The sequence below is a fragment of the Vombatus ursinus genome, unplaced genomic scaffold, assembly GCF_900497805.2.
Source record: "Vombatus ursinus unplaced genomic scaffold, bare-nosed wombat genome assembly UNPS02014826.1, whole genome shotgun sequence".
NCBI classification, from domain to species: Eukaryota; Metazoa; Chordata; class Mammalia; order Diprotodontia; family Vombatidae; genus Vombatus; species Vombatus ursinus.
The window spans coordinates 1,172,640-1,191,421 of NW_020954604.1; the positions used below are offsets into that span (position 1 = coordinate 1,172,640).

Genomic DNA, 18,782 nt, shown 5'->3' on the forward strand with positions numbered 1-18,782 from the left:
TATGATCCTATGAGGTCCTTTCTTATTTAATTAGGTAAGTAATACAATTATTTTATTAAACCAGGGAAGATAAAGAAGGTTAACTTAAAGCTCCTTTCCAGTTACTGGCCTACTATCCCTGACTTGTGAGTTCTGATTTTACAATGAAGCAACAGAATCTTAAGAATTAATAGTCCTCAAATTTAGGTCCTATACATAGAACCTATTCTCTGACCCAATCTGATTCTGTTAGGAGCCTTTCCCTACCAGACACTCCCATGATCTTTTACTTGCCATATCAAATGGCCTTTTTTTAATTTTTGTCCTCTTCGACTTTCTGAAGAAAGTGACCTACTGTTGACCACCCTTACCTCCATGATAATCCCTACCCCCTCAGCTTCCATAATAGTATGATTTTCTACCTGTTCTCCTCTCTGAGGGACTGCTTCTCCATGACTCTTTTCATCAGTTAAATCTTGCCTACTGAGTGAAGTTATTCACTGAAACATTGTCCTTGGCCTACTCCTTAACTATATATACCTTCTTTTGGTGATCTCATCTACTCCCTCGGCTTCAATTATTATCTCTATGTACTTGACTCACAATTTAGTCATTTTGACTATTATAAATACACAAATTAAAAATAGAGCACATATGAAGAAAGACACTATCTGCATCCAGAGAAAGAACTGATAGAAAGAAGTGTGTATAGAATAATTTTACATATATATATACACACACACATATATGTATATTATATATATATATATATATATATATATAACTATTTGTGTCTAATGGTAGCTATCTCTAACATAGGGAGGAGGGGAGGGAAAAAGAAAAGCAAAACCAAATTTACATGATAACTTTGTTGTATATTTGGAGGGAATAGCAAGTTGTACATGGTAGATTTGCAGTTTTATGTGCAATCATCTTATTTATTGTACCATGTTATGGAAATGCTTGTTTAATTCTGTGAATTGAAAATAGAGTACATTTTTCAAAAAAAAAAAACAAGAACCAATCTATAGTTTCACCCCTAATCATTATCCAGAGCTCCTTTGCTCTCTCCTGCCTGTTTATTGGACTTCTTTACTTGGATATCCCTCTACAACCTGGAGCTCAACACATTTAAAATGGAGCTCATCATTTTTCTACCAAAGCCTTCTTCTTCCTCTCAAATTCCCTATTTTTTGATGTCAGTCACCTAGTCCCAAATCTTTGGTGTAATTTCTTATTCTTCTCTCTTCCTCTGACCACTTCATCAAACCAGCTTTCAAGTATTATTTATTCTTTCCCCAATATACAGTTATCCCTTCCACATTGAGACTTTGCCCATTGCAGTTTCGATATGTTGTAGGTTGGAACAAGACATTAAACGGGAATATTTAGGGAGTTTTGCAGAAGCCACAGATGATGCATGAAGGCCAGCACAGAGCCTGTGACCAAATGCTTAACCCAAATTTTACAATGAGGTACTGTAAACATCCCATAAAAGAAAAAGAAAAAAATTTGAACTCCTCTGGTATCAAGGGAGGACCCAAAAATTTTATGCAGATGGCAGGGGCACTGTACTCCTACCCTGTGATATGGAAGGGATAACTGTATAGCTTGTAGTTATCTCCTGCTCTCTACTTACACCACTAACACACTTGTTCATGTCCATAACAATAGTTTCCTCCCTGATCTTCCTGCTTCTAGACTTTCACTTCTCTAATACATTTATGATAGAGCTAATAAAGCAATCTTCCTAATCCCTAAGCATCATTGGATTGCCAACCTACTCAAAAATGTTCATCAGCAGTCCATTGCCTACAATATCAAATGCAAATTCCTTAGCCTGGCCTTCAAGGATTTCCAAAATCTGTCTCCATCTACCTTCAGACTTTTATTTCATTTTGTTTCATTTCATGTTCTCTCTGTTCAAGTGAAAATAGACTACTTCCTGAACTCATTCTGTCCTCTACCATGTCTGTGCATTTGACTAGGACAGATTCAACCCACATTGTCACCTCTTGAAATTATTCTGTTCCTTAAAGGTCTAGTACCTCCTTGAAACCTTCCATGTTCCTTGCAGCTGAAGGTAATTGTGTCATTCTCATAATTTTGTATTAAACTTTGTCTAGACCTCTTTCCCCTTTACCATTTTCATATTCTGCCTTGTATTATTCTTATTTTTAAAGACATCTTATTACCCCAGTAGATTTTAAACTACCTGAGAGCTATGTCTTTTTTAATCTCTGTATTCTCAAAAATACAAATAAATTGATTGATAAAGGCAACATTCTAAGACTAAAAATTCAGAAAAGGTGTCACATTGCATTGGTAAAGAGAGTTTCCTCATGTGGTGGTTCCCTATGTCAATGAAATCACGAGCTGGTTACTATCTCTATGTCTAATAAATATTTGTTCATTTCAATTCAAGGATAGTATCTTTTCTTTTCTTTTTTTTACTTTATAGATTTAATTTTAATGTTTATTTTATATATGCATGGAAAGAAGTCCTCCCTCATTTTGAGGGGAGTGGTGAGCAATTAATCAGATAATTTATATAAATTGTAAACCTTAAATCACTATATAATTGCTAGATTATTCTGATGCTGATGACCATATATAATGATAATGATGTTGATTACTTCCTTCAGCAGCAGGAATGGTGCAGGAAAATTGTTGTCCTTGTTTACACTTGTAGAATGCCCAAATGCCATTGAAAAAAAAAGAGCTCTGTATTTTCATTATGAAAATCTAGCTGATGGGGTGGGGAACCTTCGTCCTCAAGGCCATATGTTGCTTTTCAGGTCTTCAGGTGTGACCTTTTGATTGAGTCCAAGTTTTACAGAACAAATCTTTTTATTAAGGGGATTTTTGTTCTGTGAAGTTTGGATTCAGTCAAAGGGCCATGCTTGAGGACATAGACGGCCACATGTGGCCTCAAGGCCATAGGTTCCTCACACCTGAGCATCTCTGCTCAGATGTCTGTTACTGGTTATCATTTTTAGAAGATTTTTGTCTTTTTAAAATGAAAATATTCGTGGTCACAAAGGTAAGAAAGACATAGAAGAGACACCTTCAAAATACTTTAAGAAATGAAGAAATAAAAGAGTTTAATCACTTCTAGAGATTGTTACAACTCATTTTACAGAGGGAAAAACTGAGGTTCAGACAGATGAAAGGGCAGAACTGGGATATGAACTCTGTGTTTTGACTCAAGAGACAGTGCTATTTCCCCCAATTCACAATATTTTCCCTGATAGAATATAGGCTCCCTGAGGGCTGGAATAATTTAATTTTGGATGTATCCTCAGAATTTAGCACAGAGCCTGGTCCGTAGTAGGCACTTAATAAGTGCTTGTAGAGTGATTAGGCCTGGCTTTCCAGACTTCCAGGCAGTATTTGCCCTGCGTACTAAACTGCCCCTCTAAGTACCTTTACTTGTGGAGGTGGAGGAAACACTAAAATTATGTAAAAGAATTATTAGCCAACTCTGTGCCTACTTTATATGTTTCATAAAATAAAAATTTCATATGTCTTGTTATAACAAGGTGTGAAATATGGCAACATTTTACAGGTTTAGGTTTGTAGCCTGGAGTTGGTCAAAGCTGCCATCAGGTTTAGGTCTTTTGAGTTGAAAGAGCCTCTTGAAGGTTGACCTCACAAATCAAAACCAATAAAGGGGGGTTACATTGAGGGGATACCTTATTTCTGTTGCATTTTCCCTAGCCCCTGCTGCATCTCATGAATGTAGTAGTCACTCAATATTCTTGACTTACTGCCATGCATTCATTCTCATCATATTCTTTGTGTTAAGATGTCATTTAAAGGTGGGAAGTTTTCCTTATTCTTATTGACAAAATATTCCTCTCTCAGATGACCATTGGCTGTAAGTCTGACTAACAACAGTCATATTTTTTACTTTATTTTTTGGGGGGGGAATGATCTTATTTTTGTATTTGGATAAAATGATCACTTTTAGGCCTTTTATTTATTTTTTAAACAAGGAAAAAAGTTTTCTCATCGGGCCTAAGATAGGGAGATTTTCATAACCTTTAATTATTTTTCTTTCTTAAAGTCCAGGTTATTTCATTTTGGGGGTCCAAGCTTATATAGGACACCCCTGATGTGGAAACTCCCCCTATCAGTATAACTTATCAACTCATCTCTAACCTATCATCTTAGAGTGTGGGGTTCTTGACCTTTTTTGCATCATGGATCCCCTTGGTAGTCTGGTGAAGCCTCTAGGTCCCTTCTCAGAATATGTTCCTCAGGGTGGACTGGAATCTGGTGATGCTCAATATGGAGCCCAATGCAACACTGACACAGTTTTATCATTCAGTGTGGTTAAGAACTGAGTTAGAACCTAGAAAGCACTTAATAAAGGTGCTAAGCCATTAGCCCATTTCTGTTTTGAAGGGGCATTGGGCCATCGTAAAGATGCCATTCCTTCTGCCACTATATTCTTATAATGATATCACCCTAAAAGGGACTACCAGGAATGGTGATAGTGATTTTTCCCCCTGTTCAATCAATCAATGAAACAATCAACCAACAAGGATTTAAGTATCTACTATGTACCAGGCAAAATGCTGGATGCTAGGCCTACAAAGACAAAGTCAAATAGTCAGTGTTTTCAAGGAGCTTCCATCACTCATTCATTCAATAAATATTTACCAAGCATCCATTTGTGCAAGGCACTAGGGTAAGCACTGGAAGGTTTTGTTTTTTTTTTTTTTTTGGTGGGGGGGGAAGGTGAGGTGTTTATCTGGATCTGTGATTTCATCCACAAAGAGACCTTCCAAGTATAGAAATTCTCTTCACTGAAGCTAATAAGCAACTGGTCTTTAACTTGGAGGCTTAGAGAATTTCCTGGAAGCATGAAGCATTTCCTGATCTCTCCAAATCTTAGTGGTCTTGTGCCCAAGCTACCTTGTATTTATTAACTTTTATTTGTGCCTTACCTATTTTATACATACTGGCTATCTGTCCCATTTCAACATAAGCTCATTGTGAGCAGGTATTATTTTTTTTATACTTGTCTGCAGAGTGCCCAGCACATAGTAGGTGCTTAATAAAGACTAACTGTTGAATGATTGATTGATGTGTCTTATCTCTAGTCTTACATCTAGTACATGTCAGAGATAAGATGTGAGCCACTGTCTTCCTACTTTAAATTCATTCTTGTATTCAATATAACCCATGGGCATTAGAGAGAGGAATTGGGACTGGAGCTATGATTTCAATGGTATGTATAAGGAATTCCCAGGTCAGGTAACAACCTCTATCAACATAGGTTATCAGCTTTTCTACAACAGTTTGAAAGAGCTGCCTAGAGCTCTGAGAAGTTAAATGAGTTGTCCAGGGTCACAGCCAGCATGAATCAGAGGCAGGACTTCAACCCAGGTCTTCCTGACTTTGAGTCAAGCTATCTATTCGCTAGCCAAGCTGACTAGAGATTCAGATAAAATGAAGACACTTTCTCCAACTCTGAAAGATCTCCAAGCTAATAAGGGAGGTAATACTTGTATACAAATAACTAAAATACAAATGAGAGGGTGAGAAATGTGTAAGGAAGGTACAAAGCACTCTAAGAAAGGAGGGGGTCCACTTAGAGCCCACTGCAAGTTTCTTAGAAAGGTACTACTACCCTCACTTTTAAATGAGGATGGTAGATACATCTTCCTTGTTTGGCAGCCAGTCAAGTTGTTTGGGAGAGTGAGTATTCCTTAGTTCTGAAAGATGACTTAGTTAAAGGAAAGCCTTTTTCCCTTTTAGATGTTGAAAGTATGGAACCACTAACTTCGTTTATTTAAAAAGAGGAATTGAGCACATCTACCCTCTACCCCACTCCTCCCCTATTAAGCATCAAAAGTTGTACAGGTCTGGGACTGTAAGTGCAGAAAGGTTTCAGAGTATAGCTATTCCACCTAAAGTGAAGAAGGGAAGGTATGTTTTCATGAATTTCTCATAGTTTATTCTAGTGTCAAGCAGGCATATTCACTGTTGGTCCTTGATCCAAGAAGACTTGGATACAATTTAGACCTCTGACACTAGCTGAGTGACCTTGGGTAACCTGTTCATCAACATTGAACCTCTATTTCTCACCTGTAGAGTGGGAATAATATTGCCTATAGCCTGGAACTTCCAGGATTGTTTGTAGCAAATAAATGGTTTGATGTATGTAAATTGTTTCACAAACCTTTTTGTTGTTCTTGTTCAGTTGTTTCAGTCCTGTCTGACTCTTTGTGACCCCATTTGGGAGTCATCTTGACAAAGATACTGGAGCAGTTTGACATTTCTTTCTCCAGCTTGTTTTACAGATAAAGAATTAAGGGAAACAGGGTTGAGTGACTTGCCCAGAGTCATATAGCTAGTAAGTGTTGGAGGCCAGTTTGAACCCATGAAAATAAGTCTTGGATTCCAAGCCCAGTGCTCTATCCACTGTGCCACCTGGCTACTCAACATGCTGCCTTAAAGTGCTATAAAAGATGTCCCAAAAGTTTTAGTCTAATTTTAATTTCTAGTAGCTTAAAACTAGTTTTAAAAGTAATTTTGCTCTCCTACAAGTTTTAATAGTAGTTTAAGTAAAAGTTTAGTAGTTATCTACTAAAAATAGTTTTGATCTCTAGTGTCTTAACACTATACTAAGACTTTTTGGGACACTATATAAACTTCAGTTTTAGTAATATGAACCATAACAATAATTGCTCACATGTATATAGAACTCAAAAGTTGGCAAAGCACTTTACCCATATCACCTTATCTCATCTTCAAAACAATCCTATGAGGTTGAATGTTATTATTAACCTCATTTTTCAGATGAGAAAACTAAGGCTCAGGAAGATCAAGTAATCTGCTCAGTGTCACACAGCTAGCCAGGGTCTAAGGCATCATTCAAACCCAGATTTTCCAAGATCCCAGTCCAACTCAATGTCCTCTTCCTTAATTCCTGCTGCCAGGGAGACTGACATTGGTAACTATCTTGAGGCCAAGAGTTCTGAGCTGCAGTGCACTTGGTCAATTGAATGTTTGACACTAAGTTTGGCATTAATATAATGAGCCCCTGGGAGAGCCAGAGGTAAGGGGGTAGGGGAGGGTGGGAGAGACCATGTAGTTTCTCAGTCAACTCCTCTGCAGGAGACTGGAGAAAAAATGGAGGGGGCGGTAAGGGAATAATTGTAATGATTTTATGGAATTTTCAAAAGCTATTGTCAGAAAATAAAGGCTATATGTTACCTCTGTGTGTCTGTTCTGTTTTTGGTGTTCAGTATTCTCTTCATCTAATATGTTCTATTGTTTCTGAGATTTCGGAACCTATGACATTTTCTGCATATTTCAATCCAGTCAGTTTCCTTTTTGGGTAGATGTGATCTGCTGCATTTTGGAGAGCAATATGTGTTTTTTGACCATGCTCAGCAAATTATAAATAATGAATGTCTGTTTCTTGTCATTTTGATTGAGATAAACAGCTTTTTGTGTAATCTGTGGATCATCAGGGGTTCACTGAGATACATGTTATTTCTGTTAGCACCCTGTGATGGCAACTGGCATGCCCAATTGAAAGTAATATTGGTGGCTTGTCAGACCCAATCTTTCTTAAGCTGTGAAACCACAGCATGTAGTGATCTAAGCCCTGGATTTGGAATTAGAATATCTGGATTGTTATATTGGTGGTGTTATTTACTAGCTTCATGGAAACAGCTACAGAAGGATATGAGCATTTATTAAACATCTATTATGTACCAGACACTGTGCTAAATGATCTTCAAATACTATTGCATTAAAAAAACAAACACTATTGCATTTGATCCTCACAAAAGCCCTGTGATGAAGGTACCATTATTATCCTTATTTTCTGGTTGAGGAAACTGAGACAGACAGAGGTTAAGTAACTCATCTAGCATCACACAGCTAATAAGTATCAAGTTCATATTTAAACTCAGGCCTTCCTAACTCCAGATCCAATGCTCTATCCCTTGTACCATCTAGTTGCATGGCTTTGGGTAAATAAAATATCAGTTTCCTCATTTGTAAAATTAGAATAATGATATTTTTTCCTGGTACAGTGGAAAAGACCCTAAGATACGGAGGCAGAGAAACTGGATTCAAATCCTAGATTTGCTTCTTCATACCTGTATGATATTGGGCAAGTCACTTCAATTCTCTGGGCCTCAGTTTCCTTAGATATAAAAGGTGGGAGTTGACTAAATGACTGCTAAGATTCCTTCTAACTCCAGGTCGGTGATGTCATGAGACTGCTTCCCAGGATGGTTGTGATGATCAAATGAGATAATTTGTGTAAAGTGATTTACAAACATTACAGCTCTATATAAATGCTATTAAGTCCTATCTAAATGTCACCTATTATCATATTAAAATCATTATGATGGCATCTACTATATACTATGACATTGAAACAGCATGGAATAATTAGGTAGAGAATCAGTTTCAAAGCTAGGTTCTGTTTCTGACACCTGCTGCCTATAAGACCCTGGCCAAGTCATTTCTCAGTGACCCAGACAACTCTCTAAGATTATAAGTTACAGAATAGCTGCCAGTAGAGGGACTTCCCTCTTCTGGGAGTCCCCTATACCAATGAATTCAAAAGTCTAGTCCCTATCCTCTATAATATCACATTATATAAATATCATCTCTTACTATGTTAACGTATATCTGGGGGGTGTGTGTGTGTAGTATAGTGCCTGGGACATGGATAGCATGTGTTTAATAAATGCTTGTTAACAAAGTTTTAAACTGCACTAAGCCTTTTGGGACAACGTGTGTGTGTATGTGTGTGTGTGTGTGTGTGTGAGCAAGAGAGAGACAGAGACAGAGAGAGAAAGGTACAGAGAGAGATTGAAAGAGAGACAGAGTGACAGAGAGAAAGACAGAGAGAGAGAGAGAGAGAGAAGGGAAGAACAAAAGAAACAGAATGCTGTAGTGAATAAAGAACTAGCTTTGGATTCAGGAAAGCCTGGGTTCAAGTCCTGCCTATGACCCCTGGTAAGTCACTTAAAACTTCTCTCAGTCTCATTTTCCTCATCTGTACAATGAGAGGGCTGGACCCAGACCCAATGTCCACTCAGGTCCCTTCAACCTCTAGATCTATGATCCTATGATTACTTATCAATGTGCATTAATTACTGCTCTGCAGCTTATAGTTGGAAGAAATTTCCTTGTCTGGAAGTTCCTTACACCAATAAAATCACAGGTCCTTTTATTCCCTATCCTCTTTCCCTATTCCCATTGCAATATCACTACTACTAAACTCTTTCTCCTTTAGAACCATTCAAAATACTAGCCTCTCTGATTTGAAAAATGTCCTAGGTAAACAAATCTCGGTCAGCTAGGTGGTGCAGCGGCTAGAGCACTGGGCCGGAAGTAAGAAGACCTGAATTCAAATCTGGCCTCAGACACTTACTAGCTATGTGACCTTGGACAAGTCACTTAACCTTATTTGCCTTAGTTTCCTCATCTGTAAAATAAGCTGGAGAAGGAAATAACAAATCACTCCAGTATCTTTGCAAGAAAACCCCAAACGAGGTCATAAAGAGTCAGACATGAATGAAAAACAACTGAACAACAAAACAAATCCAAATGAAGACAGTGTGGTGTGGTAGAAAGTGATCTGCTCTTGGGTTCAAATCCTGGCTCTGTCACTGTCTATGTGATCTTGGGCAGGTCATATGCTCTCCAAGTCTCAGTTTACTTATCTATAAGATGGGATTGTTGGACTTGATCACTAAGGACCCTACCAGCTCTAAATCTGTAATCGTATCACCTACTTCTAAGGCCTCAGTAATCAAAATGAAGAAGCAGTTACTGGAAAGTTCATCTGAGGAGCTACTGCTTGAATAAAGGACAAGCTTGGATTCATGTTGTTTTAGACCTCTTTTCACTGAGCTTTCCATTCTTCTTTCTTCCCTATATCCTAAGAAAACTCACAGAAAAATAGACTCTGAAAAAATGAGATTATTATTATTATTATTGATCTAGGACACAATGATAAAAACTGCTTATTCCATTAATTCCTTGATTTTCTTAATCCTCAAGTTTATTTTATTAAAAAAAAAAGTTGATGATCAGTATCACCTAACTGTGATGTTATTGTTCAGTCATATCTGACTCTCTATGACCCTTTGAAGTTTTCTTGGCAAAGATACTGGAGTGTTTTGCCATTTTTTTCACCAGCATATTTTACAGATGAGGAAACTGAGGCAAACAGGATTAAGTGACTTGCCCAGGGTCACACAGCTAGTGAGTGTCTGAGGCCATATTTGAAATCAGAAAGTTGAGTCTTCTTGACTCCAGGCCTGGCACCTAGCTGCCCTCTTTGTCTAAATTTTCAGCAACACGTGAACCTCAGAACCTTTCCTTTTTACACTACTGTCCAAAATAGAATGAATTTCAGTGCTAAAGTTTTTTAAAACATAAAATTTTCCCTTAAAACAATGATATTTGTTCGTCTGGAAATTTCATAGCTACTAAGGGGTGGGGTGGGGGGTTAGGGGTGGGGTGGGGGAGGAATGGGAACTGACTTGTGATTTCATTGGTAGAGAGGACTCCCAGATGAGATGATTTCCTTTATTAAAGAAGATTAGTTCCAGAAAGCTGAGGCCCAAATCTGTAATTCCTGCTGCCAGGGAGACTGACATTGGTAACTATCTTGAGGCCAAGAGTTCTGAGCTGCAGTGCACTTGGTCAATTGAATGTTTGACACTAAGTTTGGCATTAATATAATGAGCCCCTGGGAGAGCCAGGGGTAAGGGGGTAGGGAAGGGTGGGAGAGACCATGTAGCCTAAGAAGGGATGAATTGGCCCAGGTAAGAAACGGAGCAAATCAAAGCTTCTCTACTTATCAGAGGGGTTTGTGCTCATGAGTAGCCTCTGCACTTCCAGCCTGAGTGAGAAAGGGAGATCAAACCGTTAAAAAAAATTAAATTAAAAAGAAGAAGCCTAGCACCTGCGCTGCTACATGGAGTCTTAGAGAGTTGCCTGGGGATGCTGAGGTCAGGTGAATTGCTCAAGTTCACACAGCCAGAATGTGTCAAAGACAAGACTTGACCAGTTCTCTATTCTTTGCACCATATGCCTCTTTATTAGAGTATTTTTTCAGGAGATATCTAATAATACATAAGGACAAGAATGAAATGTCAATTTCTTGTAACAGTTCTGAACAAGTTTATACTGAACAAGATGCTATTGTGTTTAACCAATCAGTTATTCTTTCCAAGAGCTCCCTAATTCAGTCTGACAAAATGTTGCTCGTCTAATGATAGCATTATAGCTCATATGATTGAAGGAACCCAGTCTTCCGACTGGCAGCAGCAGGGACAAACATGTGACACATGGCTTCCAAATTCTGCAGCACTCTTCAAGGTCATGTTGTATGCATGACTCCACAGCTTAATTTCAAAATTCTTCCATTACACTTTTGAAATTTGTCAATTATAATTTGTGTAAAATGTCTGTCATGAATGTGAAAGCAAAATGCATATCCAGCTTGAATTTCAACTAACCTAAATATAGTCTGGTAATGGATATTAGTCAATGGCTATTTGTGGTTCCATCAGCTATCTCAAAACCACCACAGTGAATTGGCCAACGGAGACAGAAGTAGCTTTATAGTCAGAGACTATGGGTTCAAATCCTGGCTTTGCCTCTGATCAGAAGAGTGTTACCTATGCCAGATATTTAACCTTTTTGGGCCTCAATTTTCTTATTTGTTGAATGAGGGAATTGGACTACATGATCTCTAGGCTCACTTCAAGCTCTTAATCTATAATCTCATGAATGTTCATCACTGGTGTTTATCTTATTAGTTGTCAGAACCAATATTGTGTTTCTATCTTCTCTTGATTTCTTGATGGAATTTAAAAAATAATTTCAGTCCCCAAGGCTAAATTTTGCAGTCTAATAAATATCATAAGAAGCATTATCAACTATGTGACACATTGGTAAATGCTAATAATAATAGCAATAGCTTGATTTGTTTACATAGTGCTTTGAAGCAAACAAAGTGTTTCCTTCACAAGGTAGTGAAAGCACCATTACCTCCACTTTGTAAATGAGGAAAGTGAAACTCAAAGAAGGTAAGTGCATCATACTAGGTCACAGAACCAGCAAATGGTGGAACTGAGCTTGAACTCAGGTCTCCTACAACCAAGCCTGGTGCTCTTTCCATTAAATCACATCACCTCTTGTGGAAGATTCTAACTTATTGCTCCATCTCTGCATACTGCTGCTTGGTATGGGGAAATTAAATCCTAGTATCTTTCATTTTACAAAATGGGATATATTGCTCACCTACTTCATAGGTTACTATGCAGGATGGAAAGTTTTCTTGATAAAATATGTTATAAGTCTTCACCATTAATTTTATCAAAAGACAATTGTAAAAGCAATGTCTTTTTGGAGCAGCTCTTCTGTCAGTTGGTAAGAACCACTATAATATAAAGTTTGTTAACCTTGGAAATTGCCTTGAGAATTCAAAATCATCCACTATCTGCAAGACTGGAACTCACCCAAATTGATAAATGGGGGAAAAAAAGAGAATTCTATTTTACTTTTCCATATGAATCTTAACACAAGGAAATTAAAAATTTTCCAATAAACCATATTAAGGTCTATAGAATCTAATTGTCAGGAAATTATTTTTGGTGTCTAATCTAATACCCTCTGATACATCCGTTTTCTCTGATACATGATACGTGAATGCATTATGGCTTTTTGTGTATGAGTGACAATAATGAAATTATTGTTAGAGTCCTGGGGTCTTAAATATCCTGTAAGACTATGACTTAACTGAAGTCAGAGGGCTGCTCTGTTCATCATTTCTCAACGACAACAGCAAAATGGAGAGAGTTTGTTAAATGATCTGAGAACATGAATAGAAAGGTGCTAAATGTTCTTTCAAATTTTTACATTAACTTTCATAAACATCATCATCATCAACTGTGCTAAAGTCTAGAAAGAAGTGATTTTCACTTTTCCATCTAAAATGTATTATCTTATTAGTTACCTTCCCAATTCAATCTTGGACAAATGAGATTTTTTTAATGTAGACATCATGTCAATAAACAAGTGGTATATCCAAAGACAAAGTACTTAGTAAAATGGGATTACCTTTATTTTATCATCAATAGCAGAAGACAATTTGATGGGTTAGTAAAAGGCAATTAACAATTTAGAAAGACACCTGTAGAACATCTAATTGCATCAACATTGTTACTCCAATGGAAACGAAAATAAGATCATACCTGAAGTGTGTTAAATGTCTCTGGATATCGAGGTCTAATATTGGAGTAGGTCTGGATGATCCAAGTGGTGATCTATCTTGGCTCAAAAGGTCCTGGAATTCTTTACAAATTTGTCTAAAACAAAAAGAGCACAAATTGGAAATTAGACTCCAGTGAAAGGGCTTTAATTTACCTGTCTGAGCCCAAGTGATTTAGATGCTCACATAAACATCACATTAATTCTATGAATTCTTTGCTTTTCATACGTGTGCTATCACATCTTGCTCAATGGAATACTAAGTATAAAGTCTGGCCTCTAGTATACAAAGAATGAATTCCATTTTTTTTTCCAAAAAAAAAAATCATTGCTATATTGATATTCAGTTTACAACAAATCTAAGCTGTGTCTATGAACTAAAACTTATTCTCTAGCCTCAAGGCTGATGTGACTTATGATTATGGTAATAATTAGGTCTAGTACACTGTTAGACTCTATCACCAATACAATTGGAAAACACCAAAATATATGGATTTGTGAACTGTGATGCAATTAACAGTATTGACAGTTTTGGCCAATACTGTACATCATATAAGGTAATTGAAGAACAAGACAAATCACTATAAGCAAGTGCTGCTGTGTAGACCTGGATATTGTTGTAAATTAAACTCACCATTTTAAAGTGAAACAATATTTTTATTCATGTATCAAGGGGCTAACCAGTTTCTGAATGTCATTAAGTGCAAATATTTTCTTGTGAGGTTAAAAAAAATAGACCAAGTCCCTTATTGCATTCTTTTAAGCTGACATTCCCTAGAAGAACTTTTGTGATATACTTTACAGATAAAGAACCTGGGTATAATCAACACCTTTACATACTATAGTCAGTAACAGCATTTAGATTTGGGACAAGCTCACAGAATCTTCACTCCATTTCCCTTCGGGGGCAGTTGTGGTGGTGGTAAATATAGGGAGGAGAAATGGAAAAATTAGTTCTTATCTGCTGTAAAGGAAGTGAGATCTCATCTTTTAAAAAATGTTTCCCTTGCCACATGTCTGGTTAGCATGCTACATTTTCATTTCTAAATTCACATTTCCTAGAAATGGAGATAGTTATTTTCCTTGGTAGATCCCAGTTTTAAATTAAGTCCCTACCTTGTTTTTATTGACAAGGTAGAATTTTAACTTCTTGGAATATTACAAAGATTTAAATTTTTTTCCAATTGTTTTGTATATGCTGATTCATCCAGTTAAACGATTATTGCATGTCCTCAAACCCATGGCCAAAAAGAAATTAGCCCCCAAGCAACAGAGAACTACTATGAAAATGAAAAATCTGACCCTCAAAACTTATACTGTCATCTTTCAGGCTACTAATGCAAACTTCCAGAAAGCAACAATGTCCCATTCCTGGGGATCAGTGCCAGAAAGGCAAGTGGACATTTTATAGCCTAGTAATACAAACCTTCAGTCAAATTCCTTTTTTTAATCTGCAAGCTTTCTTTTAAGTTCTGATTTTATTGCCTTCAGATCTCAAGGTCTTTTATGAAAGGAATATTTTGGAAAAACCTCGTAAAGAGAGCTCATCAACTGATAACTCTAAAAAATTTATACATGATACACAAGAAGCTGGAATGTACTAGCTCTTGCTCAGCCATTTTCAGTCATGTCCCACTCTTTGTGGCCCCATTTGGGGTTTTCTTGGCAAAGATACTAAAGTGGTTTGACATTTCCTTCTTCAGCTCATTTTACAAAAAGAGGAAACTGAGGCAAACAGGGTTAAGTGACTTGACCAAGGTCACACAGCTAGAAAGTCTCTGAAACTAGATTTGAACTCAGGTCTTCCTAACTGCAGGCCCAGCACTCTATCCACTGTGCCACCTAGTTGTCCTAACCTAGTAAGTGCTTACTGTTGACTGACTGGGCATGCAGGCCTCTTTTCCTTATCTATAAAATGAATTTACATGATGTCTGAGGTCCCAACCAACTCTAAAATGCTGATCTTATTTAACCTAGAAGGCAAATTGCCCTTATAACTCATGTGCACTTCAAGTCTTATATTGGTCTTTTGTGTCACATAGTAGCTCCATTAGTATTGTATTATTGTATTAATATTTCAATAGTAAGTTCAATTATTCCCATATGCATAGCTACATATTATATTAGTCAGATGAGAACAAATACTTAAAGGTGTTTTGGGGGATGCGGTAAGTGTCTGGGGTCAAATTTGAATTCATGTCTTCCTGCCTCTAGCCCCGGCACTCTTATCTACTACACCACCTTGAATGCCACTTTTGATGCCTTATTTACATACTTAATCTATTGAACTATGTCCTTTTCTTTCCTTGATTACACAACAACTACCTTAGGAATTTAACTTGACCTTACTATAGTATTTAAAGAATCACTGCTAATTAGGAAAATTTGTAATGCTGTGAGATTTATTTTTGTGAAATTCCTCTTTTTTTGCTAGATGAAACATTCCATTGTGAAATATTGTGGATAAAGATGATCTTTGAGGAATTGCAAATTTAAATGTTACTGTTTGTAACTCTGTCTTTATGGACAAAAACATTCCAGGCAAAGTCTTAAGATTACGTAACTAACACATCTTTGAGCTGGTTCCTACTTGATGTTTGAATTGAAAATTTGATCTGTTCCTTTGGTCCTTGATACCATGCTGTCATTTAATGAAGGACCATGAGTACAATTTAATTACTCCACTTTACTTTGCTATAAGAGCAAAATCACAGTGCCCTAAATGGAGAGGAGGCCATTCCTGCCCCTCCCACACAGTTACGTCTTCATGCAGAGACATAATTTAAATTGAGTTCCCATGCAACTTGGTATACAAATGCTTTCTTAGGAGAATTTTTAGAATTAAAAAAAACAACAACAACAACTCAGCTTCTATTTCCCTCCTAAAATGTGTTTTAATTACACCAAAATATTTATTTCATCAACAACACACTGGAAACAAAATGGAAATACAAGACTAACTGCACAAATCGATGGGCCTTAAATACAATCATATACTTGGCAATATAACTGTATAAAACTGAATCTGCTATTCACTGAGGTGAAAAATAAATATGTGATCCAATCTGCTACCAATGCAAATCAGTAGTTAAATCTGCAAGCCAATGAATTTGGGAAATGGTCCTTTAGATTCAAATACCCCAGTCTTACAAACACAGGTGAGATAACTGCTGAATTTCAAAAACCCCTGAGTTCAGCTTTGAGTATGTGAATTGGCAAAACATCCAGTTTCTACCTTTGAGGGACTTTGAAAACTACTCGTAACAGTGTTTCAGAGAACACGTGCTGGGTCTATGAATATTATGCATTCATATATTGCAAAAACCGCATGTTACTTTTATACATTCATAAATTTATTATGTATTTATGTTAATTGTATTATGTAATTTATATTGATTGTATATATTGAGTGGATGACCTGTGACTATTTCCCTTCTACTCTAGAATGTGAGCATTAAGCACATGCTTAATTCCCAGGAGAAAATGAGACTTGGTTTGTAATATTTCCTGTAAATAAGAGACCTGAGGTTATTTAAAAATGAGAGAAGGAAGGAACCCGGATAGGGTTGGGGGACAACAAGAGATAAACCATTCAATGGATCTTTACTGAGGAATAATTTAGGTCCTTTCCTCCAGCAGTATTCAGAAACTTTGGCAGTGTCAATTTTATCCCAACAATATAGGCTCAGATCTTATATGTGGACCTTCATACCTTTGTTTTTTTATCATTGTGGTCTACAGGAATTTGCATGTACCTTTCTAAATGGATAAGAAAAGAACTTTGCAAAGCCTTCTTCAAATTCTAAGTTATGATATCCAAATTAAAACTTCCTCTTAAGAAAAAAATCAAACCTAGATTGGGATTGAAGACCGTAAAGTATGTGCTCTTACATATTTAATTAAACCAGAGCTTACTATAGCTTACACTATATTTGGAAACTGAAGGTCATTTACTAGAGCCCAAGAACAACTAAAATTATATCTATATTTATGTCTCTTTCTATATCTATCTATATCTATATCTATCTATCTTCCTACTGTTAGACATCTCTATCTTCAGTAAGCTCACCCTGAACTTCTTTGCCAGTTCATCAAGAGCAACTTCCCTTATCTTCTTCCACATCTACTTATCCTATAATGACTTTCTTATCAACCTCAATGGACTCAAGGACTCTTTATCATGAAGTTGTCCAACTCTCCCTTCCTCTTATGTACATAAAAAAATCTATCCATATACAAAGTGATTCATCTTTCCTAAACTGATTAAAGTGCTTAGAATAAAAGAGCAGTTTGCATAGTTCTTCAGTAGAGATTGAGCCAAATTGGGAAGTACCCTGTGAAGCTGTGGGTCACTAATACGCCGCACTCATTTCAGATGTTCTACCCAAGTGGAATTAGGCCTCTCCCTCCTGTTTAGCCCTTTGCTCTGTTTTGTGTCACATATTTTGAGAAGATTAGCACTGGTGGCCCATCCTCCTTTCCTTTAGCACAAGTCCAGGCAACTAAGTATCTGGAGGCTATTTGCATAAGAGGAGGCTAGCTGTTTAATTGTTTTTTTTTTAGCCCCATTGCTCAGATTCTTTGATTCTGTGTGTTGGAATTAACAGGGCCATGTGTAGTGCAGATACAATAGTATCAAAGCATCATGGATTATAGTCCCAGGACCAGAGTTCAAATCACATCTCTGCCACTACTACCTGTGTGACTTTGAGTAAATCATTTTACCTCACTGGGCATCAATTTCTTAATCTGTAAAATAGAGATGGGCTAAATGACCTCTGACCTTCCTTCAAACTCTAAACCATGTTCCCTTTTCATCTTTAAAATGTCTAGGTCATTCTAAATTTTGGGCAGGGCTATGTAAACATCAAGTTCTCAATGCTTTATTGGCCCTAAAGAAATGTTAAATAATCATCACAAAAAAAAAATTCATTGGCTATGGAGCTGTTTCCCAGACTAGTTATCTCTATCTTAATATATAATATGAAGTAAGCAACTATAAAATGTAAATAAAATAACTTTTTACTACATATATACATACATATTTTTATCTCTATATATGCATGTATATGTATACACACGGAGATACACTACCCTATCTGGATTTTACTTTAAATAGGCTATATGCAAGGTGCCTAATAATTTAATATTACCACCTCTCCCCTCTTTATGGCTTCTAGTACAAATAAATTTCCTTGTATGCTAATATCACCAAATAATTATTTGCATAATTTAGTGTAAACTTTTGTAATGATGTGATAGGTCATAATGCTAAAAATCCAATATTCAGTGATCATGAAAGTTCACTTAGAAGTTAAAATCTGAAAAAGATCAATGACTTATGAAAGAAGTCACAGAATTCCTAGGACTAGGAGAATCCATGGAGGGGCTTTACAATAGCAAAACTCTGTTGCTCAAAGTTTTGTGTTTTCAGTTTAATTCAACTGTTGGAATGGGATATCTAATGCCCACCAATGTAATGATGAAATCTGGAATCCAGTCAATTGGCTACACTCCAAGTACCTACAGACCAT

The 18,782-nt window shown here is 36.7% G+C and overlaps 1 protein-coding gene across 1 annotated transcript in view; it reads right to left on the reverse strand.

Annotated features, from left to right (window-relative positions):
• The window catches only part of TFAP2D (transcription factor AP-2 delta), a 76,044-nt gene that overhangs the window by 9,615 nt on the left and 47,647 nt on the right, over positions 1–18,782 (reverse strand). The window contains exon 7 of the mRNA XM_027838298.1: positions 13,233–13,346. Coding sequence (XP_027694099.1) covers positions 13,233–13,346 — 114 coding nt within the window. The remainder of the gene's footprint in view (positions 1–13,232; positions 13,347–18,782) is intronic.